The sequence below is a fragment of the Eleutherodactylus coqui genome, chromosome 2, assembly GCF_035609145.1.
Source record: "Eleutherodactylus coqui strain aEleCoq1 chromosome 2, aEleCoq1.hap1, whole genome shotgun sequence".
Taxonomy (NCBI): Eukaryota; Metazoa; Chordata; class Amphibia; order Anura; family Eleutherodactylidae; genus Eleutherodactylus; species Eleutherodactylus coqui.
The window spans coordinates 328,186,212-328,210,877 of record NC_089838.1 but is presented as its reverse complement, the minus strand read 5'-3'; the positions used below and the strand labels follow the sequence as shown (position 1 = coordinate 328,210,877).

At 47.0% G+C, this 24,666-nt stretch overlaps 1 protein-coding gene across 1 annotated transcript in view; it reads left to right on the top strand.

Annotated features, from left to right (window-relative positions):
• The window catches only part of DNAH2 (dynein axonemal heavy chain 2), a 194,374-nt gene that overhangs the window by 105,756 nt on the left and 63,952 nt on the right, over positions 1 to 24,666 (top strand). Inside the window, exons 22-32 of the mRNA XM_066593827.1 lie at positions 1,750 to 1,906; positions 3,120 to 3,294; positions 3,371 to 3,534; positions 3,614 to 3,775; positions 7,513 to 7,616; positions 12,627 to 12,783; positions 12,972 to 13,054; positions 13,131 to 13,311; positions 19,051 to 19,189; positions 19,274 to 19,491; positions 21,577 to 21,675. Coding sequence (XP_066449924.1) covers positions 1,750 to 1,906; positions 3,120 to 3,294; positions 3,371 to 3,534; positions 3,614 to 3,775; positions 7,513 to 7,616; positions 12,627 to 12,783; positions 12,972 to 13,054; positions 13,131 to 13,311; positions 19,051 to 19,189; positions 19,274 to 19,491; positions 21,577 to 21,675 — 1,639 coding nt within the window. The remainder of the gene's footprint in view (positions 1 to 1,749; positions 1,907 to 3,119; positions 3,295 to 3,370; positions 3,535 to 3,613; positions 3,776 to 7,512; positions 7,617 to 12,626; positions 12,784 to 12,971; positions 13,055 to 13,130; positions 13,312 to 19,050; positions 19,190 to 19,273; positions 19,492 to 21,576; positions 21,676 to 24,666) is intronic.

Sequence of the window (24,666 nt, the reverse complement as noted above, 5' to 3'; positions counted from 1 at the left end):
ATGCGTGAGACACACAGACGCCGGTCCGTCATACTGGACTGAAATCAGAGCCGCTCATGTGCATAAAGGCGGAGCGCGGAGGCCTTATTCACACCAGAGGGTCCTCCTGTCTGAAATACTGACTGACATGAATCGTGTTTCTGTCCGTGCGTTGTATCCCTCCGTTGCATCCCTCCGTTGCATCCCTCCGTTGTATCCCTCCGTTGTATCCCTCCGTTGCATCCCTCCGTTGCATCCCTCCGTTGTATCCCTCCGTTGTATCCCCCCGTTGTATCCCTCCGTTGTATCCCTCCGTTGTATCCCTCCGTTGCATCCCTCCGTTGCATCCCTCCGTTGCATCCCTCCGTTGCATCCCTCCGTTGCATCCCTCCGTTGCATCCCTCCGTTGCATCCCTCCGTTGTATCCCCCCGTTGTATCCCTCCGTTGCATCCCTCCGTTGCATCCCTCCGTTGTATCCCTCCGTTGTATCCCTCCGTTGTATCCCTCCGTTGTATCCCTCCGTTGTATCCCCCCGTTGTATCCCTCCGTTGTATCCCCCCGTTGCATCCCTCCGTTGTATCCCTCCGTTGCATCCCTCCGTTGCATCCCTCCGTTGCATCCCTCCGTTGTATCCCTCCGTTGCATCCCTCCGTTTTGTACTTCTGTTGTATCCCTCCGTTGTATCCCTCCGTTGTATCCCTCCGTTGTATCCCTCCGTTGCATCCCTCCGTTGCATCCCTCCGTTGCATCCCTCCGTTGTATCCCTCCGTTGTATCCCTCCATTTTGTACTTCCGTTGTATCCCTCCGTTGTATCCCTCCATTTTGTACTTTCGTGTTTTATACGTTTTTCTCCTGCACAGCAAAGAATGACCTTTTTTTCTTCTAGCATCACTTAAAGGGTTAGAAAAACATGGCTGCTTCCATCCAAACACAGCGCCACTCTGGAATGTGCCCTGAGCTGTAATACCAGGCACAACCCACGGACAAGGGTAGCGCTGTGTTTGGAAGAAGGCAGCCATGTTTTTTTAGCCCTGGACAACCCCTTTAATACAGATCTGTGCAAAACAGGGCACAAATCCATATGGGTAAATGGAAAAATAAAGGGCTGCTCGCTACCTTAGCTTCACTGCATGCGGTCCCAGCTCCAGCGATTCCTTCCACCTTCAGTCCAGGAGACACAGCTTCGCCGCCCAGACGCAAGCGGCAACAGACAATAGAACTGAGCTTTTTTTTTCCTTTATGCCCAAAGAAAAAAATTCTCAACTTTTTTTCTTTTGGCAAAAAGGAAAAACAAAGCTCTGTTCTATCCACAAGTGAAGATCATCTGTGAGCTCCGGGTTTTCGCGCGCTCATTGACTTGAATGGGCCGCTGTCATCCGAGAAATCACATATGTGAATAGCTCCACGGACGGTGCTGTTCGTGTGCAGCTGGTTGCAGTCATGGCCAGCGCAGGGATGAGAATTCGTCCATACACCCGGGTATGCCCTATACAGAAAGTGGCGGAGCACAAGCAGAGGGACATGTCCGTCCAGTAACCCCAGAGCTGCATCATTCTGAATGCCTGGATGTGACCGGAGACGTCACGATGTAAGTGTTCTTCCTTGAGGAGGTTGAAGTGGCGCCATATTGGGTGAGCGCTGCTCCTCCGCTCCAACGTGTCTGCTGCTGGGCGTTCTTTGAGATGTCGGCCCATTCTGTTGCCAGCAGTTTGTACTTTTTGCCTTTAGTTTGGTCATGTGGCATAATTTTCGTTCTTTTCCTCTGTAGCGTGCTGAAGCCTCCCCAGACGCTGGAGGAACTGTCCCAGAGCCTGACCCTGCATGACACCCTTCAGCGGGAGTTCTCCAAGACCGAGGCTCAGATCATGCCCATCCATGACCAGTTTGAAATCCTGAAGAAATACGAGGTGGTGGTAGAGGATCCTGTGAGTATATCACAGCCACAGGCGTAAGATTAAAGAGACTGTCACCATCTTTTTGCATGCACCCCTGAGGGCAGCACAAGGTAGTGACTGTCACACTGACTGCAGGGATATGTCTGCTGTATGTATCAGTGCAGTAGTTTGGGAGAAACTTACATCTTATTAGTAGCAAGTTACAGGAAGTAGTCCTCGATATTTATGAGCTGCAGTCTAGTCCTGCCCACCCTGTGATTGACAGCTGTCTGTGCATTGGCTGGAGGGCAGGAGGGTGGGTGTGGCTCATCTGCAGCTCATGAATATGCAGGACTAGTTCTCTGGCTGCTACTAATAAAATGCAAGTTTCTCCCAAACTACTGCACACAGCAGATATATCACTGTAATCAGTGTGAAAGACTACTTTATGGTGCTCTCAGTGAGGGCTGCAAAAAGATATTGACAGATTCCCATTAACCCCTTCCTGATGCAACCCTTTTTTTGTTTTTGCATTTTTATTCGTCCCTCCGCATTTTCAAAAAGCAGAACCTCTTTGTTTTCCCAGTGACATGGCTACACGAGGGCTGGTGTTTTGCGGGACAAATTGTATTTTTCAATGGTACCATAGAATATATTGGAAAACTTCAAAAAATGCCTAACTGGAGAGAACCATAAGATGCTGTTTTCTATTAGAGGGGAGGGGCCTTTACGACATTCATAGCGCAGCGAAAATGACCTGGTGACTGATAGCGACTGTGAGGGATACTTTTCATCTGTCAGGCTGTCCACCATAGTGGAAAGTTTAAAAGCCTGTTGCACATCCAGATCGGAGTCCGAGAGGCTCTTGGGCAGTTCGCCTTCTGAGCGACTATTGTGTCGGGAAGAAGTTTGTGAGCGCGTCCCGGGAAGACGATGCAGGAGATCTGGATGAGTGTCTACTATGGGAGGAGTCGCTGCCGTCCAGTACATTCTGAACGGGTGGACTGGTTCTAGTTCTCTGGCCTGTTATTCAGATCACATCCAGAGCTGCATTTACAATTCTGCTGGAATCCTTTAGTACTGTGCTTCCAGACACACTTAGATCCCTGCACACTACAGTCCGGCACATTGCATTTTTTTTTACAGAACTATGAATACAGCTCTAGAGAACACAAGTGCAGCTGCTCGTAGTGACACAACGCAGCCAGTATATCTATGGAAAGAGAATCTTCTAGTGAAGTCTTGTGTCTTGTGCTTCCTGCAGGTCCTCCAGACGTTGGACTCCCTGAACAAGGCGTGGCTGTCCTTCCAGCAGAGCCTCATAGACAGCGAGTCCATGCTGAAAAAGTCCAAAGAGAAGTTCAAGACCGGTCTCATCCACACCGCCGAGGACTTCAAGAAGAAGTCTCGGTCTGTTCTGGAGGAGTTTGCTGACAAAGGTGAGGAGCGTACAACTATGATGACACTGTGCTCGTCGGATGGAAGGTGAACCCCCATCATCACCCCCTCTTCCAGGTCCGTTCTCCAGTTCTGTGGGATGTATGCCGGCCCTGGAAAAGATCAGCCTGTTCCGTGAGATGATGGACGCCCTGAAGGAGGAGGAGAACACAATCCGCTCCGGTCTGAGCATTTTTAAGATAGAACAACCAAGCTCGAAGGAAATCCAGGCCCTGGAGAAGGTGAGGCTGATGGCTGGGCATGCAGGAGAGGGTCACACCGTTTTATCCCACCGTATGCCTCACTGTCCTCTTCTTACAGGACCTGGACTCTCTGCAGCTCGTGTGGGAAGCCACCCAGGAGTGGGAACAGAACTGGGGCAACTGGAAGAGCGGCCGCTTCCTCACCCTGCAGACGGAGCTGATGGAGACCACAGCGCAGGGTCTGTACCGGAGGCTCCAAAGGCTGAGCCGCGAGCTAAAGGTGAGGCCTGACTTACATCGATCAAGTGGAAGGAAGACGTGACAGCATTTAGGGGGAAGAATGTAAAAGTCTTTATTCCTCCAAGGACATAACAGCAACATTTCGACCACAAGGTCTTTGTCAAGCATACAGATACCGTGTTTCCCCAAAAACATGACCGTGTTTTAGATAAATTTTTGCCCCAAAAGAGGCAGTAGGTCTTATTTTCGGGGATGTCTTATTGTACTTACCTAGCAGGCTTGGTACAAGTCCCTTCCGCTGCTCTCCACAGTTACGATGTGCTTTCCGCAGTCCTCGGACGCCCATACAAGATCACTTCCTGGTTATGGGATTCATAAATCCCGCCTCCAGGAAGCGATGGCTGTGATTGGTACTTTGATCGCTGCTCAGCCAATCAATAAAGTGCTGGATGAACCAATGTGATGGCTGTGATTGGTTTATCCAGCTCTGCATTGATTGGCTGAGCAGCCATCGCTTTGTAGAGGTGGAATTTATGAATTTGGCTGAACCATGGCCAATCACAGCTATCGCATTGGTTTATCCAACGCTGCATTGATTGGCTGAGCAGCGGTTGAAGAACCAATCCCAGGCGTCACTTCCTAGAGGTGGTATTTATGAATCCCTTAACCCTTTCCAATCCACTGTCTGACCTGTGAAGACATTATGATTTAAGGCTGTACAGCTCTGATGTTGGAAGACGTCTATCGGGGTTCTCTTACTGTATATTGCCAGCCTCTCTCCTGTCGGAGTCTATCCAACGTGTCACCTCATGCAGTACTACCTTTAGCCAGCATATAGCGCTGTTGTGTAACGGCAGAAAAAGAGTAAGCCCCTTAGGAAAACCAGGATACAAATTGGACTGGAAAGGGTTAACCAGGAAGTGATGCTGTATGAGTGGCTGCAGACTGCAGGAACTGCGCCGAACCTCTAGAAAGTAGTAGGGGGGAAGGTGTACTTAGACGGAGTCTGCTAGGTAATGTATTTTTTTTCATGTAATATAACAAGGGCTTATTTTAGTGAAACAGGGTACATCAAAATATCTCATATATATATATATATATATATATATATATATATATATATATATATATATATATATATATATATATATATATATATATATATATATATATATATATAATGTGTGTGTGTGTGTGTGTCTCAAGAAATATTTAGCCCTATAGGCCCCTCCCAAGGGCAAACCCACCACACTTACATCATCACTGCTCAGCTTCACCATATCATGCAAGCATCCAACATGGTGCCATCTACATCATTCAGGCATTTTAACTGCATGGCTGCGGGATCCCATGAGATAAGATTGGTAAAATGTCATGTTTGTACATCAAACTATCGCACCCAAATACAACCTTCATATTTGCAAATTCACTAAATAAAATCGCATAAGCGATAAAAGGGGCGCTGCAAGCGCACGTCAGTCTCATGCATAGGTAACCGTATACACCACCTGCCTGCGGTGAATTGTTATATATGTGTTTTATACCACGATGGTTTACTCCGGTGATCCCGTGTTGGTATGAATGCACACTTGGGCGAGTCCTCATTCGGTACGGGGGGCTCCTAGTTGTGGTTGATCATTCCTGTACTAGTGTGACGTTTCCTGGGATTTAGTAGACTGTTGAGTGCTAGCTGTCCACTAGTGCTACATGTTCATATCCGTGAGAGCTTCCATCGGTTTTGTTGCCCCCTTTACATCGTTCTTATTGACATTTAATTGGCAGAGTTCTATATATTTATGTAAGTTGCCATATTAGGAGTGTCCCTTTATTAGGGTGTCCCTTTATTAGAGCGCCCCTTTATTAGAGCGCCCCTTTATTAGAGCGCCCCTTTTTTGCCTTCCCCTGGATCAACACAGTAGGATAGACAGGCTGGACTAGATGGACAATGTCTTCATTCGGCCTTACATACTATGTTACTATGTTACTATGTTTATTAGGAGCGTCCCTTTATTAGAGCGCCCCTTTATTAGAGCGTCCCTTTATTAGGGCGCCCCTTTATTAGGGCGTCCCTTTATTAGAGCACCCCTTTATTAGAGCGCCCCTTTATTAGAGCGCCCCTTTATTAGGGCATCCCTTTATTAGGGCGTCCCTTTATAAGAGCGCCCCTTTATTAGAGGGCCCCTTTATTAGAGGGCCCCTTTATTAGAGCGTCCCTTTATTAGAGCGTCCCTTTATTAGGAGCGTCCCTTTATTAGAGCGTCCCTTTATTAGAGCGCCCCTTTATTAGAGCGCCCCTTTATTAGAGCGTCCCTTTATTAGGGCGTCCCTTTATAAGAGGGCCCCTTTATTAGAGGGCCCCTTTATTAGAGCGTCCCTTTATTAGAGCGCCCCTTTATTAGGAGCGCCCCTTTATTAGAGCGTCCCTTTATTAGGGTGTCCCTTTAACCGCTTATGCGGTTTTATCTTACGAATTCACAGATATGAAGGTTGTATTTGGGTGCGATAGTTTGACGTACAGATATGATGTTTTCCCAATGTTATCTCCTGGGATTTGGAGACGGTATTCCCGCGGCCGCGCAGCTAAAATGCCGAGTGATGTAGATGGCGCCATGTTAGATTTGCACACTGTGGTGAAGGCTGATCAGTGATGTAAGGGCGCTATTACATGGGCGATCGCGGTATCGCTGCGAGGAAATCACGGTAATATCGCAATTTTGCTCACGAGATGTCTGACCGTCAGCGCGGCTTTTTCTCACAAAGACATCGCTGCCGTTCGCAATTTTTCTCATGGTTTTCTTGCGAGAAAGACAGTAGGACTTTCTAATATTAAAAGCACATTGCACAAAAATCGCAAGTTCGTGCGTCGCGATGCGCTAAAACGAAGGCTCCATTGGGAAATATGGACAGTAAAAAAGAGCAAACCGCAGAAAGATGGGGCATGCGGCGATTTTCTTTTCATGCCACATCACATGAGTGCAAACATCACAAATGTGAGGAAAACCACTGAAAAGCATCGGCTTCATAATCCTGCATTTTCATGTGAAAGTCAAGTGATTTTATCGCCGTGTGAAACCGGCTGAAGTGTGTTGGGTTCGCTCTTGGGAGGGGCCTATAGGACTAATTCTTGAGTCAATATATATATATATGAGATACTTTTATGTATCTGTATGCTTGACAAAGGCCTTCTGGTCTAACAGTTCCTGCAATTATGTCCTTGGAGGAATGAAGCCTTTTAGGCCTCCTTCACACGGGCGACACGGCATCGCGGTGAGAAAATCGCAGCAATATCGCATCGCTGGGCCATGCGATATCGCTGTGTCTTCTCTGCGGCAATACCGCGATTTTGTAGTGCTACAAAGTCGCATGGGGTGCTACAAAGTCACGCGACTTTGTAGCACCCCATGCAAGGATTTTCGGGGGAGGCTTGAAATATAGCCCTTCCCCGAAAATAAGCCGTAGCTGAAGAAGAAAAAAAAAATACACATACATCACCTCTCCCGCCCTGTCAGCCTGGCCGCATGTTCTCCCCGGGTCCCGGCACTGATCTTCTTCTCTTCTGGCTGGGGATTCAACAACCCCCGCTTCCTGCCAGCGCTGGCTGTGATTGGCTGACGCTTAGCCAATCACAGCCAGCACTCGATGAGTGGCTGTGATTGGTTGTGCCTCTTGGGGGTTTTGCCATCCTCTGGATCAACAAGGGGGTTGAACCAGGCTGAACTAGATGGACATTGTCTTCATTCAGCCTAACATACTATGTTACTATCCTTGTGTCTGCAGGGTAAAAACTGGGAGGTGCTGGAGACGGCGAGGATCCGTATCGACCAGTTCAAGAGGACCCTGCCGCTTATTGTGGATCTGAGGAACACCGCCCTGCGGGAACGGTGGGAGCTGCATTTCATTGGGTGCCACTAGTACTATGACTGATACTACTGGAGGACGCTACTTGTTACTTTTACTACTATTACTACTAGAATCATAGAATTATAGAATGATAGAGTTGGAAGGGACCTCCAGGGTCATCGGGTCCAACCCCCTGCTCAGTGCAGGATTCACTAAATCATCCCAGACAGATGTCTATTCAGCCCTTGTTTGAACACTTCCTTTGAAGGAGAACTCACCACCTCCCGTGGTAACCTGTTCCACTCATTGATCCCCCTCACTGTCTAATATCTAATCTGTCTCCTACCTTTCAGTTTCATCCCATTGCTTCTAGTCTTTCCTTGTGCAGATGAGAATAGGGCTGATCCCTCTGCACTGTGACAGCCCTTCAGATATTTGTAGACCGCTATTAAGTCTCCTCTCAGCCTTCTTTTTTGCAAGCTAAACATTCCCAGATCCTTTAACTGTTCCTCATAGGACATGATTTGCAGACCGCTTACCATCTTGGTAACTCTTCTCTGAACTTGCTCCAGTTTGTCTATGTCTTTTTTAAGGAGGGGTACCCAGAACCAGACACAGTATTCCAGATGAGGTCTGACTAAGGAAGGGTAGAGGGGAATAATGACCTCACGTGATGTAGACTCTATGCTTCTCTTAATACATCCCAGAATTGTGTTTGCCTTTTTGGCTGCTGCATCACATTGTTGACTCATGTTCAGTCTATTAGGTTACCCAAGTCTTTTTCACACATGCTGCTGCTTAGCCCAATTCCTCCTGTTCTGTATGTGCTTTTTTTTTTCATTTTTCTTGCCCAGATGTAGGACTTTGGTATTTAAGAAGGAGAAATGCATTCTGTTAGTTGCCGCCCACTGTTCAAGCTTTTCTAGATCTTTTTGAATACTCTCTCTCTCTTCCCTAGTGTTGGCTATCCCTCCTAGCTTTGTGTCATCGCAAATTTGATCAGTTTCCCATCAATTTCTTCCTCCAGATCATTTATGAAAATGTTGAACAACACTGGGCCTAGGACAGAGCCTTGTGGTACCCCACTTGATACATTCTTCCACTTGGATGTGCAGCCATTTATGATGATTCTTTGAGTACGATTACTCAGCCAGTTGTGAATCCACCTAATAGTTGCCTTGTCAATCTCATATTTGGTCATTTTTTTAAATAAGTATGGTATGAGATACCTTGTCAAATGCTTTACTAAAGTCAAGATTTACTATATCCACCGCATTTCCCTGATCAACCTAGTTGGTGATTCTGTCATAGAAGGAAATGAAATTAGTCTGACATGACTTGTTTGTTACAAACCCATGCTGGCTCTGGTTAATTACTCTATTTTTATCCAAGAACTTGCATACATGCTGTTTAATAATTTTGTTCAAAGATCTTTCCTGGTGTAGAAGTCAGGCTCACAGGTCTGTAGTTTCCTGAATCCACTTTCTTCCCCTTTTAAAGATAGGGACATTTCCCCTTTTCCAATCTTCTGGGATTTATGTTCTCCCAAGAATTTTCAGAGATTATGGCGAGTGGTTCAGCAATTACCTCCGCTGCTTCATTAAGTATCCTAGGATGTAATTCTTCTGGACCTGGAGACTTGGATTCCTATAAGTTAGCTAAGTGCTCCCTCACTGTCTCTCCGCTTATAGATAGCCTGCATTCTTTTATTCCCCCAATAGCACGGGGAAGATCAGTTGATGTTCCATCTACTTTCTGAGAGAAAACAGATACAAAATACGAATTTAAAAGTTCGTCCTCCTCAACATCATTCCTAACCAATTCACCATTTTCATCCTGTAAACATCCGATAGCATGTGTTAGGTCCACTTGGCACACAACAGCGCCACTCCTCAGAAAGGATGCAAACGTGTCCATTTAAAACTGCAAACACACATAGAGAACTTTCGCGGACCTATTGCACATCCCCAGGCTAAAATGGAAAGACCCCTGTCCCTTACTAACCAGGGAAAGGGATCTGCAGACCCCATTATATTCTCTTTTAGATATCCCCCCCTCTCTTTCCATTTGATAAACCTATGTTTCTTCTTTTGTAACATGTGTACAAGTTCTGTGTTCATCCATCCTGGTCTCTTTAAATGCTTCCCATTCTTCCTTCTTTTAGGGATTGGTAACGGTTGTGCTTTGAGAATCTCATTTCACAGTATTTCCCAACCTTCTTGGACATTTCTGTCCTTAAGAACATCCAGCCATTGGATTCTTCCTCTTTCTGAGCTCATTGAAATCTGCCTTTCTGAAATCCATCTTTGAGGTCTGAGTTTTCTCAGGTCTTTCCCCCCTTTTTATTCAAAATTCAAGGATCACATGATCACTGCCTCCTAAGGTCCCAGCCACCCTTACTTCCTCAACCATTCCCTCCCTGTTGGTAAGAATTAGGTCCAAGATAGCAGATCCCCTTGTTTTCTCTACTACCTTTTGGAAGATAAAGTTGTCAGCAAGAGCGGATAAGAATTTGTTAGATCCGTTACTTTTACCTGTGAGATTCCCAACAAATGTCTGGATGGGTAAAATCTCCCATGATCACTATGTTGGGCTTTTTGGAGAGCTTGGCCATCTGATGTAGAAAGAGTTCATCCATATCTTCTGCTTGTCCAGGTGTCCTAGAGTAAATGCTCACAATAGTGTCCTTTCTGTTGTTCTCTCCTTGTATTCTCACCCAAACAGTTTCTACTACATTGCACGGCTGTGTGCAATGTCAGTCCGTAAATTATGCATCATTTCTCTGCTTATGTGTATCCGCATACCTGGCGCATATGCATTGTGTTTTTGCACGTGTTGCATGCATACTCACTTGCGGTTTTTTCATGTGCGCAAAAAACACCAGAATGTCCAACTGATGTCTCTATTTTTTCCCAACTTTCTCCTGTCAACATATTTAAGAACGCAGTGGATATGCATGGGACGGCATATTTGCAGCGTTTTTACATGATCCCATAGCCTTTAATGCGCAGTTTCTGTCCATAATATAGACCAATAGGTCATGCTGCAATTTTTTTCCCTGCTGTAAAACGTGCATAAAAATCAAATGTTTGAATATCCCAATGCAAGTCAATGGGATGTATGCTATCCATATTACAAGTGTAAAACGGACTGAAGATACGCCCCATGTGAATGAGCCCTATTATCCCAGCAGTGCGACAACCCTTACTCTCTACTATTGCTACTACCGTACCACTACTACTAATACTACTACCCATACAACTGCTAATTTTACTACACTACTGCTACTATTACCACACTACTACTACTACATTACTACCACACCACTGCTATTACTATTACTACTGTATTGTAACTAGGCTGTACAGCTCCGATGTCGAAAGATGTCCGGCAGGGAAATCTTACTGTATATTACTGGCCGCTCTGTTGTTGGGGGCCTCTCCGGCATGTCACATACTGCAGTACTGGCTCTAGCCAGCAGGTGGCGCCATTGTATAATAGCAGAAAGAGAAAGCCCCTTTGCAGTGCGTCACGACACATTCAACAGTAAATCTGCGGCAGTGCACACAATGGCCGTTTAACGGAACACACCAGCTCTACACAGGTGCTTTGCAGACTGTAATTACAGTACCGTTATATCCAGTGATCGCAGGTGATGTCCTTGCTGACTGGAATAATTCAGTTCCCCTTTTCTTCTGTATCCAGCCCAGACTGCCATGACAACTTCTTCTGGCCACAACTTGTCTCTGCTGAATTTGACACACAGACATATTTGACTCCTTGCTTTTCCATCACCCTCACTACTTCATCTACACCTTTACACAAAATCCCCTTTCTACAGTACCCAAGGTAATGATAGTGCCACCTGTGTTACCCCACACTATAGTACTTCCCCATTTTTGTGTCCCCACTTAGCAATAATGACTTTTTTATGTCCCCACTGAGTAAGACTGGTTTCACATGGGCATATTTGCACTGTGGAATCCGGATTCCACAGCAAATACTGCCCCTAGCACGCAATGGAAAAGCGCTTTTTCCTGCATACGAGCAGAAATCAATTGCTTCCATTGACTTCAATGTAAGCCGTCCATCCGGACACTGCACTAAAATAGAGCATGCTGTGATTTTTTCCTCCGTCCTGTTGCATTAAGTACCATGTGTTCAGGATGAAAACTTGCGTCCTGTAGTGTTAAGGGGTCAAGATTCAGCAACTGAGGATTTGCGACAATTCTATCCAGTCTGGACAGTCCTCTGTTACCTATATACATCAACGGGAGAAGTCCAGGAAAAGCCCCATCACACACCCGGGTGCAGCCAACACCATGAGGACGTGACCAGTCTTTTCATCATCAGTATAGTGAAGCGGTGTTCCCATTAAAGGGATATTCTGGCACATTTTAACTTTTGCTATTGATGATTAACAGACTATAAAACAAAAAAAGACAGAGTCCTAGAATTGCGTGTTTTTTGGGGTTTTTTTTGTGTATCCCCGCTCCGAAAAATTTGAGCAGTAAGTGATCAAAAAGACATACATTTCCCAAAATTGTACTGATAAAAACTAAAGCTGACTGTGCAAAAAATAAGCCCTCACATAGCCTAATCAACAAAAAAACTAAAAAAACTTCTCAGAGCACAGAAAGCTATTTTTGTTTAAGAATAAATGTATTTATTTTTTGTAAAAATAGAAAAACATTTTAAAAAACTACATAATCACCGTAATCGTACGGACGCAGGGAATAAAGCTCATATAACGTTTTTATTGCACAGTGAACAATGTAAAAACTAACCTCCCCTTCCCCCCCAAAAATAGCGCAATTGCATTTTTTAAAAACTTCTCCCCTCTGAAATTTCTAAATGTTTTTCCATCCATTTCATGGTACATTATGAAAAGTAGCCGTCAGATCAGTGATTATAAATACGTCTTACATCCGTTCCTGTGGTGTGACGGGTTATTTCCCAGAAGACTCTGGACTTAGGTGAACGTTCTGACTTGTTAGGTGACCTGGGATTCCTTGGCTTGGGTACATTGTCTGCTAACTCCTGATTCTTAGGCACTGGACGCAGGTGAAGCAGGAGATCCAGCGGCCGTTTGACCAAGAAGCCGATGACTTCACACTGGAGAAGATCGTGGAGCTCGGCTTGGACCAGTACGTGGAGAAGATTAGTGAGATCTCCACCGCCGCCACCAAAGAGTTGTTCATAGAGCAAGTAAGGGCTACATCAGGTGTCTGTAGATCAGTGGTCTCCAGCTGTGGCACAACTACAAGCTCTCCAGGCATGCTGGGAATTGTAGTCTTGCAGCAGCTAGAGACCTGCAGGTTGGAGACCGCTACTATAAATGCTGTCTCTCCTTCAGACAGGCTAAATAGGTAGTCTAAGAATATGTTGCCTTACAGGCTCTGGAAAACATCTCAAGGACCTGGGAGGAGACCCTACTGGACATTGTACCCTACAAAGATAAGGGCCACTACCGGTTGAGGTAAGTCACGTAGTGGATCCTCCTAATCCTCATCGATGGCCCCCACAACATAAACAGTCTTATGTTCTTCCACCAGAGGGACAGACGAGGTATTCCAGGCCTTAGAAGACAATCAGGTCAGCTTATCCACCATGAAGGCATCTCCATTTGTCAAAGCTTTTGAGCAAGACGTGGACAGATGGGAACGCTGCCTGTCACATATCCTAGAGGTCATCGAGACGATCCTTACTGTGCAGAGACAGTGGCTATATCTGGAGGTAAGTCAGAAAGATGAGTATGTGCGGAATCCAATGTGGATTCTACTGGGCAAATTCCACCTCTAAAAATGGTGGGGCTAAGCCTGGTGTTTCTGCTGCATGTGTTGCTGCGGATCCACACCTGGATTTAGCTCTGTGATTGGGCAAAATCTGCAAGCATCATTTCCAACGTGATTCCGCACAGTGTTCATCCTGACCTAGATCATGAACACAATGCCAGTGCTGATCCAATGCCAATGCCAGCGTTCATCCTGACTGGTTCATGAACAGAATGTCAGCGCTATAGTGAAGACTGATACAGGCAGAGCAGAACGTTATGGAGCGCTACATGTATTAGCATATGTATAAGCTCTTCAGGGTCTCTGGAAAGCTGAGGGGTGCTGGGCCTGTTCTGGTCTGAGGGCCACAATCCCAGATTGTACCCAAGGGTCACAGGTTAAGCACCCCTGATGTAAACAGCATTGTAAGGATTGCCAATAGTAATTATTACCAGTGTAGCAAGACAAGACTCGAAGGAAGCTGAATAATAATAAAGGAGTTTTCCGGAACAAGCCGTCCTTTTATCAGTAGATGCAGAAAAGGCCTTTGATCATGTTCATTGGGGCTTCCCCCATTCTTCCCGGAAGCACTAGTGGCGTGGGTACTAGTCTCTTGGCCAACATACTAGCCTTATATGGGGATCCCTCGGCGCAGATTCACGTAAATGGCCTCCTTTCAGGGACAATCCCTATTAGGAATGGCACAAGACAGAGAAGCTCTTGTCCCCATTCTTATATGCCATTGTGATGGAGCACCTGGCGGTGGCATTGAGGAACACCCCTGACGTGCATGGGTTGAGGGCAAGCTCTCAGACATGTAAAATAGCACTATACACAGATGACCTCTTAATGTTCATGTTGGAGCTTCTAATATATTTCCCGATAATTCACCAGGAATTCGAGAGATTTGGCCACCTGAGCAACTTCAAAGTGAATAAGAGCAAAACTAAAGCCCTAAACGTGTCCCTTCCCACCGGAGAGGTTTTCCACCTGCCAAGCCAGTTTGATTTTAAGTGGCGCTCGCCCTCTCTTCAGTACCTGGCGGTGAATATATCAGCAGACCTTTCTTCCCTGTACCTGCTGAATTACATCTCTCTGTTGGAAAGGACAATTAAGGATTTGAGCAACTACTTAAAGAAGCAACTATCTTGGTTTATTCGAATAAGCATCTTAAAAATGATGTGGTGCCATGATTTCTCTCCCTCTTCCAAACGCTTGCAATAACAATCCCATCCGAACGCTTTAGAGGGGCGTTTCATAGGTTCCTATGGGGAGGATTAAACAACAGAGTTAATTTATGGACCTTGATGTGCCCTAAGTCCCATGGAGGGGTGGGTATGCCAGACCTTAAGTTGTACTATGGAGCTGGGATTCTGACCAGACTACTGGTTGACCTGGAGGCTGGCCTACTATCCATACCTTGCCGTGGATACCCCCCAAAGACAGACCTAGTCATATTCCTCATACGAATCTCCCCTCCACATGCATAGACATGTGGGACCAGCTGACCTCCAGGGGTGACCTTCCGATTCAAATAAGTGCATTGGCTCCCCTCTTAACAATCTAGCTCCCCCATACAGTCACAGTTGTGCAATATAACTACCAGTGCTGCTGTCCTCCTTTCTAAAGGCCGACTCTGGGACCTACCAGACACAATTCCTCTTAACCCTGATAGAAGACCCAGCCCTTCCTTCAAGCTGCTCAGTCGGTGGTACAGATGTCCAGACCTCATCCACTGCAGTCAGCAAGAGTCCGTCAGTATCGGACTCCTGCTGGCACTGCGGATCTGCACTAGGAACCATGCTACAAAATGCTATCTTTTCTTCTTAGGGAGCAGTTAGACGGTGAGTGAGGAGACTCAAAAGACCATTCATGCTCCTCTGGCTAATATGCAAATAAAGGAGATGGAATAATACCTCCACAGTGCCACTTTCCAATAGGTGGCACTGTGGAGGTACTATTCCATCTCCCTTATTTCACATTTGGTAGGAATGCCCGACTACCGTATTTGACTCTTCTCGAATTCTGTTTTCCAGATACAGGATATGAACAAGTTACATATATATCAGGGGGGGGGGGGGTCTCCCCACCCCCCCCCCAACTGGCATTACTCTCTATTATCATCCAACCCACACACAAGCATGAGCTAATGGAAGGCATGGACCTCCTTGCATGACAGCCCAGAATTCTTACACTTACTAGAGTGACCATGCGTGTCTGAGCCTCACCTCCCCTCATCCCCCCAATATGCTCCGCAGCATACATCTACTCACTTCCTCCTCCTTACTCCATCCCATCTCCATTATTATATATTTTTTTTTTTTTCATTCATTTCCTTTTTTTTAACCCCCCCCTTAAGCTCCCCCTACTTTTTCTTGCCTCCTACCCTTAAGCTCCCCCTACTTTTTCTTGCCTCCCCCCTTAGGCTCAGCCCTACTTTTTCTTGCCTCCTCCCCTTAATCCCCCCTACTTTTTCTTGTCCCCCACTTAAGATCCCCCTACTTTTTCTTGCCTCACCCCCTAAGCTCCCCCTACTTTTTTGCCTCCCTCCTTAAGCTCCCCCTACTTTTTCTTGCCTCCCCCCCTTAAGCTCCCCCTACTTTTCCTTGCCTCCTCCCCCTTAAGCTCCCCCTACTTTTTCTTGCCCCCCTTAAGCTCCCCCTATTTTTTCTTGCCCCCCTTAAGCTCCCCCTACTTTTTCTTGCCCCCCCTTTAGCTCCCCCTACTTTTTCTTGCCTCCCCCCCCTTAAGTTCCCCCTCCTTTTTCTTGCCCCCCCCCTTTAGCTCCCCCTACTTTTTCTTGCCCCCCCCTTAAGCTCCCCCTACTTTTTCTTGCCCCCCCCTTAAGCTCCCCCTACTTTTTCTTGCCCCCCCCCCTTAAGCTCCCCCTACTTTTTCTTGCCCCCCCCCCGTTAAGCTCCCCCTACTTTTTCTTGCTCCACCCCCTTTAAGCTCCCCCTACTTTTTCTTGCTCCCCCCCCTTAAGCTCCCCCTACTTTTTCTTGCCCCCCCCCTTAAGCTCCCCCTACTTTTTCTTGCCCCCCTCCTTAAGCTCCCCCTACTTTTTCTTGCCCCCCCCTTAAGCTCCCCCTACTTTTTCTTGCCCCCCCCCTTAAGCTCCCCCTACTTTTTCTTGCCTCCCCCCTTAAGCTCCCCTTACTTTTTCTTGCCTCCTCCCCTTAAGCTCCCCCTACTTTTTTTTGCCCCCCCCTTAAGCTCCCCCTACTTTTTCTTGCCTCCCCCCTTAAGCTCCCCTTACTTTTTCTTGCCTCCTCCCCTTAAGCTCCCCCTACTTTTTTTTGCCCCCCCCTTAAGCTCCCCCTACTTTTTCTTGCCTCCGCCCTCTCTCTTTTGTTTCTCTCCTCTGTCTTTGTCAGTTGTAAAGCCATAATTCGCTAAGTGATTGGTGACAAATTCCCTGAGGTTGAGGTATTTGCTCGACCAGTGACTCCTCGCATAAGAGGTCATTCTGCATCTACCTACCACAGATCTGGTCGGGAAATCCAATTCAGCGGTTCCTCAGTTGCTGTTTACATGCTGTTATTCTTCCGGAAGGATCTTAAGAGACGCTGAAAGAAGCATTATGTACGGACCATAAGAGCTACTTGGCGCACTCCTTGCCGCGAAACCCACGGTCATGCCTTAAAAGCACACAATATTCCCTTGTTTTCTATTGTGTGTTACATTTATAATCTAATAAACAGATTAAACATAAAGGAGTGTCCTGGGGGTAGACTACTGCCGAGCGGCCCTCAGGATAGGTCATCAATTAAATTAAAGTCATCAGCTAATTAAAGTGACCTTGGGTGAGCGCTGCTGTCTCTTCAGCCTATACCAGGCACAGCGCCGTACTTTATATAGCAGCTGTGCCGGGTATTGCATCTTAGTCCTGTTCATTTGAATGAGACTGAGCTGTTCTCGGGTCATGTGACCGATGAACATGATGTCACGTACCCGATAGGAAGCCGCAGGCTCACATGAGCGCCGCCGCAGCCTGCTCCTTCAGCTGTGGTTCAGAAGTGGCTGACCCTTTACCCCCCATATAGTGTAGGACGAGCGGAAGGACATTATAGTGCTGGTTCTAATAAATAATAAACATCCATCGCTCAGATTCTCGGCTTTAACCCTTTCCAATCCACTGTCTGACGTCTAAAGGCATTCTGATTGAAAGCTGTACAGCTCCGATGTCGGAAGACGTCCGGCAGGGTATTCTTACTGTAGACTACTGGCCGCTCTGTTGTCGGGGGTCTCTCCAGCATGTCACACACCGCAGTACTGTCTCTAGCCAGCAGAAGGCACCATTGTATGATGGCAGAAAGAGAAAGCCCCCTAGGAAACCCTGAATCCAAAATTGGATTTCAAAGGGTTAAAATGACACCAAAGCATGTTGGCATCACCTGCAGAACCAGAGCTACAAGCAGCGGGTCGGGAAAACGGAATTTAAAGCCGTCGCTTTTCAGTTTGGCGGCTCTCACCCACAACGCTTTTTACAGCGTTTGGAATATTGCGCTAAGCACCGTTAAACACCTCCATTGAATTCAATGGGGCTATGTAGACTAGCGTTCAAATGCAGCGTCTCTACGCAATTTTTCAACGCTTTCTGCGCTTTTTAATGCACCTCATCACCCATTGTAATGATGGGGAGCTTTAAAAAATGCTGTCAAATGCATTTTGAAAACGCTGTTCGAAAGCGCTTTAGAGCGCGTAGTTTTAACAGACGCTCTTGTGAGAGCAGCCCTAGTGTGTGTGGCGGAAAAAGGGTGAGGGGGGCAAGACAAGCCTGCAGCAAAGAAGATTTTCCATTCTCCTGTCTCTCCCTGTCCCAGGGAAGGGGTGACATGAATTTTTGTTCATGTTATGGCCCTCTCCCCCACATCAGGCAGAGAGCAGATTTGCTCTCTGATTGTCACATATGGGGTTTTTCCCCAGAAAAACTGACATGATAAGGAATTGAGCATCTAATTACTCCTCTATACCGTTTAACCCCACAGATGCTGCAAGCATTGCTACCCATGACATCTAAACGTTTTCACAGAAAACAAACGTAAAGGCTTTAGGTATTGAAAAAATAAGGGATGCGTTTCACAATAAATGCACTTTGAAGGTTGACCTGGAGCGGAGCTCGGAGTCATGGGGCTTCCCCCCACCTGCTGTATGGAGACTGACAGCTACTCTACCTGCTTGTGTATAGGGAGAGAGCTGTCAATCTGCATGCAGTGGGCGGGGACAGACTAGCACGTTCCGCCCCCGTGACTCCAAACTCAGCTCCGGGTCACACTTCATTTCATAGAATCAAACCCTCACAGGGGCAATAGGCTTCTCGGTCTCCGGTTCTTGCTGCCACTGTTCGAGCAGCATAATTGTGATGGCAGAATCCCTTTAATGTGACTTAAAGGACACAGTAAGCATGGAGTTTGTATGTTTTTCCCATGCTTGCTCTGGTTTCCTCAGGGTGTTCCGGTTTCTACCCACACGCCAAAAGTTTATATTGTGAGCCCCAATGGAGACCAATGCGAGTGATGATGATCTCTGTACAGCGCTGTGGAATATGTATGTGCTACATGAATGAGTAGAATAAATAATATCAATATAGCAAGAAGAATTACCGGTATTAGATATCTGCGAGTGGGAAATGCCCTCTACTGGTCAGATGTAGCATTACTGTGTTACATATGTTTTATCCCATTCTTGCCCTGTGCAGAACATCTTCACGGGTGAAGACATCAGGAAGCAGCTTCCTCAGGAGTCAGCAGAGTTTGATGATGTGAATACCAACTGGAAGACCATCATGGACCGCCTGAACAAGGACAACAATGCTCTGCGAGGCACCCATCACCCAGGTGTTATGACTAGCACAGTCTTCCCAAGTCTCATAGAGTGAAGTGATCACCGGTCACCATTGTCCGCCTCCTTTCTCCGGCCAGGTCTTCTGGAGAAGCTGTGTGAGATGAACCAGGTGCTGGAGGGGACACAGAAGTCACTGGACATGTATCTGGAGACCAAACGCCACATCTTCCCTCGCTTCTACTTCTTGTCTAATGATGACCTGCTGGAGATCCTTGGCCAGTCCCGTAATCCTGAGGCAGTCCAGCCACATCTCAAGAAATGCTTTGATAACATTAAGTCCCTCAAGATCCAGAAGGTAATGCTATGTCTTGTCTAAGCTTCCAGACGGTGAATTAAAGGGGCTTGATCTTTTGTGCATGGAAACCCCCTCTAGCTTTCTCCCCCCATCAGCTAGCACTGGAGAACCTCAGGGTCACCCCCTGAAATTGCAATGAGCAGGGGTCACATATATATATCCAGTGAGTGTGCCTGGAATGGCAGACAATTATGGGGGTAGTAGTTGTCAGTTTGTGACGCCACCGTTCCATACACCGGCATTCACACTCGGCGCATTAATCACAATGGACAAGTGCATAGTACCTCGGGTCCTCCAGAACGGGGGAGGCCCAGTAAAGCTGTACTAGTGACTTTTCAAGAAACACAGTAGACTTCAGTATGCAGAGTTTACAGTGCAGGAAAACTTAGGACATATTCCTTGGCAATTACTTGACACGAAAGTCAATGGCCACAGAATGGCTGTAATGATCACCCCGCTCTCATAGACTTCAGCACACGTGGGTGTCAGTTACGGGTGTACCTCTATATGGTGATCTATACGCCAGACGGCCGCATAGGAATCATCAATAAATCCCAGTATTATCTCCAGCGGTTCAGTAGACTCCTGCACTGTTATATAACTGTATACACTTCTTGTCACTGGCATGGGTAATTAATTACTCACTACGGCTCCCTCTTGTGGTGGGACTTTTGGGGGTTCACATTTAGGCTCACTCACTCCCATGCGCTTCACATACGGTCCGGCGGTCTCTCCTTCTCCTCCATCTTCAGCTGCACAAGGGCTGATGGTGCCCTCATGCACCTCTGTGGTAGCAAACCCCCAGCTATTAGATGGGTGCTCCTCAGCAGACTGAAGACGGACTCTGAACTCCCTCCTGGAACCCAATCACTCATACTTATAGACTCATGCACTCCACGTCACATGACATAGCAAGATAGATACACTTAACATGCAACCAAACTCACAGCAATGATTTTAATGTAGTTAACCCTTCAGATGCTGCAGGTGTGCAGCACACATACAGAAGATAGACATGACAGTTTTGCACAGTGCATCCACATAAGACAAACATGTATGACAATATGGAGGGGGTCAGAATGATGTTCTGGGACACTGCATATGCCCAGCTATCCATTGGTGATGTAAAGTGTCATGTGGTGGTTCCAAGAAGTGTTGCAAAAGGGGTGTGGAGGTAGCAATTGCACCCATGTTCTACTGACCAGAGGGACTTAAAGGCCCACCATTATGGCAGGTGGGGGGCTCGGTTGAAGATTCCACATTGGGGCCACAGGAACTTCAATTTACATCTGTGGTCGTTCTCCTTGTCATGTAGTAAATCCACTACAATGGTATTTCATGGTTGGTGTCTATAAGGAATCATTACAGAAGGCCTCTAAAGGGAAAGTGTCATCAGAAAATGACCTATAATATAAATCACATTTTTGTATTAAACATACTTTTTAAGAATTGTTGGTGATTTTGTTTTTTTGGGAGGGGGCACAATCTATATTTAAAGAAAATCCTAAAATTCTGCATTTTTCACACTGACCACAGAGGCTGAAATACGCAAATAGAAAATACAAGTTTCACCATTCACAATAGGTGATAAGCTGTGACTCTATACTCCTCTCCCTGCACCAGTCTCCTATACAAGTCAGTGGGTCCCCTTCTGTCTATTATGTGCAGGGCCCATGAAGCTGCTGTAAAGCAAATCTCTAAATGCTGTTAAATGCAGCTCAGGAAAGATGGCCGCCCCCATGGTCATATGTAGACAGCAAAGTAAAATATTCTACAATCAAACAGTAAAAAGAGATATGAACAATGTAACATGTTTCTCTATCTGGTTTTCATTAACAAAACAACATGGTGCTCTAGTCCCTTTAAGGACACTCTATGGTCTAGAGGCAGTCAGTGCCGCTGCAAAAGTCCAACATTAGGGGGCGATAAACATCCTGATATAGTCCCTATCTGAATATGCAGGTCCCTTACCTGGCTAGAAGCTCTGCTATGTGACAAATACAGTAGTGACCCCCGACAGATGCCCTGAGAGGTCCCCAGTCCAAATTACATTATATTAACACTGTTCTCTGTTCATGACCACAGGTCGGAGTGAGCAATAGGTCCGAAGCTGGAGGGATGTTCTCTGCTGAGGGAGAATATGTGGAGTTTACCAATCCTGTGCGATTAGAGGGTCCCGTGGAGGTAAGACCACTATAGTCTGATGTTTTACAACTGCTCTACAGCTATTGTGAGACTAGAAGTGACTGTGTACCATCCGGTGATGTTAGGAGTCCTAGTCTTCCAAGTAACGTTGTACCATCCGGTGATGCTAGAAGTCCTAGTCTTTCAAGTTACAGTGTGCCACCCGGGGGTCCTAGAAGTCCTAGTCTTCCAAGTGACAATGTACCATTCGGGATGCTAGGAGTCCTAGTCTTCCAAGTGATGGTGTACCATCCAGGGATGATAGGAGTCCTAGTCTTCCAAGTGACGGTGTACCATCCAGGGATGCTGGGAGTCCTAGTCTTCCAAGTGACTATATACCATCCGGGGATGCTAGGAGACCTAGTCTTCCAAGTGACGGTGTGCCATCTGGTGATGTTAGGAGTCCTAGTCTTCTAAGTGACTGTGTACCATCCGGGGATGCTAGGAATCCTAGTCTTCCAAGTGACAGTGTACCATCCGGTGATGCTAGAAGTCCTAGTCTTTCAAGTGACAGTGTGCTACCCGGTGGTCCTAGAAGTCCTAGGCTTCCAAGTGACAATGTACCATTCGGGATGCTAGGAGTCCTAGTCTTCCAATGATGGTGTATCATCCAGGGATGCTAGGAGTCCTAGTCTTCCAAGTGACTGTGTACCATCCAGGGATGCTGGGAGTCCTAGTCTTCCAAGTGACTATATACCATCCGGGGATGCTAGGAGTCCTAGTCTTCCAAGTGACGGTGTGCCATCCAGTGATGTTAGGAGTCCTAGTCTTCCAAGTGACTGTGTACCATCCGGGGATGCTAGGAATCCTAGTCTTCCAAGTGACTGTGTACCATCCGGGGATGCTAGGAATCCTAGTCTTCCAAGTGACGGTGTACCATCCGGTGATGCTAGAAGTCCTAGTCTTTCAAGTGACAGTGTGCCAACTGGGGGTCCTAGAGGTCCTAGTCTTCCAAGTGACTATATACCATCCGGGGATGCTAGGAGTCCTAGTCTTCCAAGTGACGGTGTGCCATCCGGTGATGTTAGGATTCCTAGTCTTCTAAGTGACTGTGTACCATCCGGGGATGCTAGGAATCCTAGTCTTCCAAGTGACGGTGTACCATCCGGTGATGCTAGAAGTCCTAGTCTTTCAAGTGACAGTGTGCTACCCAGTGGTCCTAGAAGTCCTAGGCTTCCAAGTGACAATGTACCATTCGGGATGCTAGGAGTCCTAGTCTTCCAAGTGACGGTGTACCATCCAGAGATGCTGGGAGTCCTAGTCTTCCAAGTGACTATATACCAACCGGAGATGCTAGGAGTCCTAGTCTTCCAAGTGACGGTGTGCCATCCGGGGATGCTAGGAATCCTAGTCTTCCAAGTGACGGTGTACCATCCGGTGATGCTAGAAGTCCTAGTCTTTCAAGTGACAGTGTGCCAACTGGGGGTCCTAGAGGTCCTAGTCTTCCAAGTGACGGTGTGCCATCCGGTGATAATAGGAGTCCTAGTCTTCCAAGTGACTGTGTACCAATCCGGGGATGCTAGGAATCCTAGTCTTCCAAGTGACGGTGTGCCATCCGGTGATGCTAGGAATCCTAGTCTTCCAAGTGACGGTGTACCATCCGGTGATGCTAGAAGTCCTAGTCTTTCAAGTGACAGTGTGCTACCCAGTGGTCCTAGAAGTCCTAGGCTTCCAAGTGACAATGTACCATTCGGGATGCTAGGAGTCCTAGTCTTCCAAGTGACGGTGTACCATCCAGAGATGCTGGGAGTCCTAGTCTTCCAAGTGACTATATACCAACCGGAGATGCTAGGAGTCCTAGTCTTCCAAGTGACGGTGTGCCATCCGGTGATAATAGGAGTCCTAGTCTTCCAAGTGACTGTGTACCAATCCGGGGATGCTAGGAATCCTAGTCTTCCAAGTGACGGTGTGCCATCCGGTGATGCTAGGAATCCTAGTCTTCCAAGTGACGGTGTACCATCCGGTGATGCTAGAAGTCCTAGTCTTTCAAGTGACAGTGTGCTACCCAGTGGTCCTAGAAGTCCTAGGCTTCCAAGTGACAATGTACCATTCGGGATGCTAGGAGTCCTAGTCTTCCAAGTGACGGTGTACCATCCAGAGATGCTGGGAGTCCTAGTCTTCCAAGTGACTATATACCAACCGGAGATGCTAGGAGTCCTAGTCTTCCAAGTGACGGTGTGCCATCCGGTGATAATAGGAGTCCTAGTCTTCCAAGTGACTGTGTACCAATCCGGGGATGCTAGGAATCCTAGTCTTCCAAGTGACGGTGTGCCATCCGGTGATGCTAGGAATCCTAGTCTTCCAAGTGACGGTGTACCATCCGGTGATGCTAGAAGTCCTAGTCTTTCAAGTGACAGTGTGCTACCCAGTGGTCCTAGAAGTCCTAGGCTTCCAAGTGACAATGTACCATTCGGGATGCTAGGAGTCCTAGTCTTCCAAGTGACGGTGTACCATCCAGAGATGCTGGGAGTCCTAGTCTTCCAAGTGACTATATACCAACCGGAGATGCTAGGAGTCCTAGTCTTCCAAGTGACGGTGTGCCATCCGGTGATAATAGGAGTCCTAGTCTTCCAAGTGACTGTGTACCAATCCGGGGATGCTAGGAATCCTAGTCTTCCAAGTGACGGTGTGCCATCCGGTGATGCTAGGAATCCTAGTCTTCCAAGTGACGGTGTACCATCCGGTGATGCTAGAAGTCCTAGTCTTTCAAGTGACAGTGTGCCACCTGGGGGTCCTAGAAGTCCTAGTCTTCCAAGTGACAATGTACTATTCGGGATGCTAGGAGTCCTAGTCTTCCAAGTGATGGTGTACCATCCAGGGATGCTAGGAGTCCTAGTCTTTAAAGTGACGGTGTACCATCCGGGGATGCTGGGAGTCCTAGTCTTCCAAGTGACTATATACCATCCGGTGATGTTAGGAGTCCTAGTCTTCTAAGTGACTGTGTACCATCCGGGAATGCTAGGAGGCCTAGTCCTCCAAGTGACGGTGTGC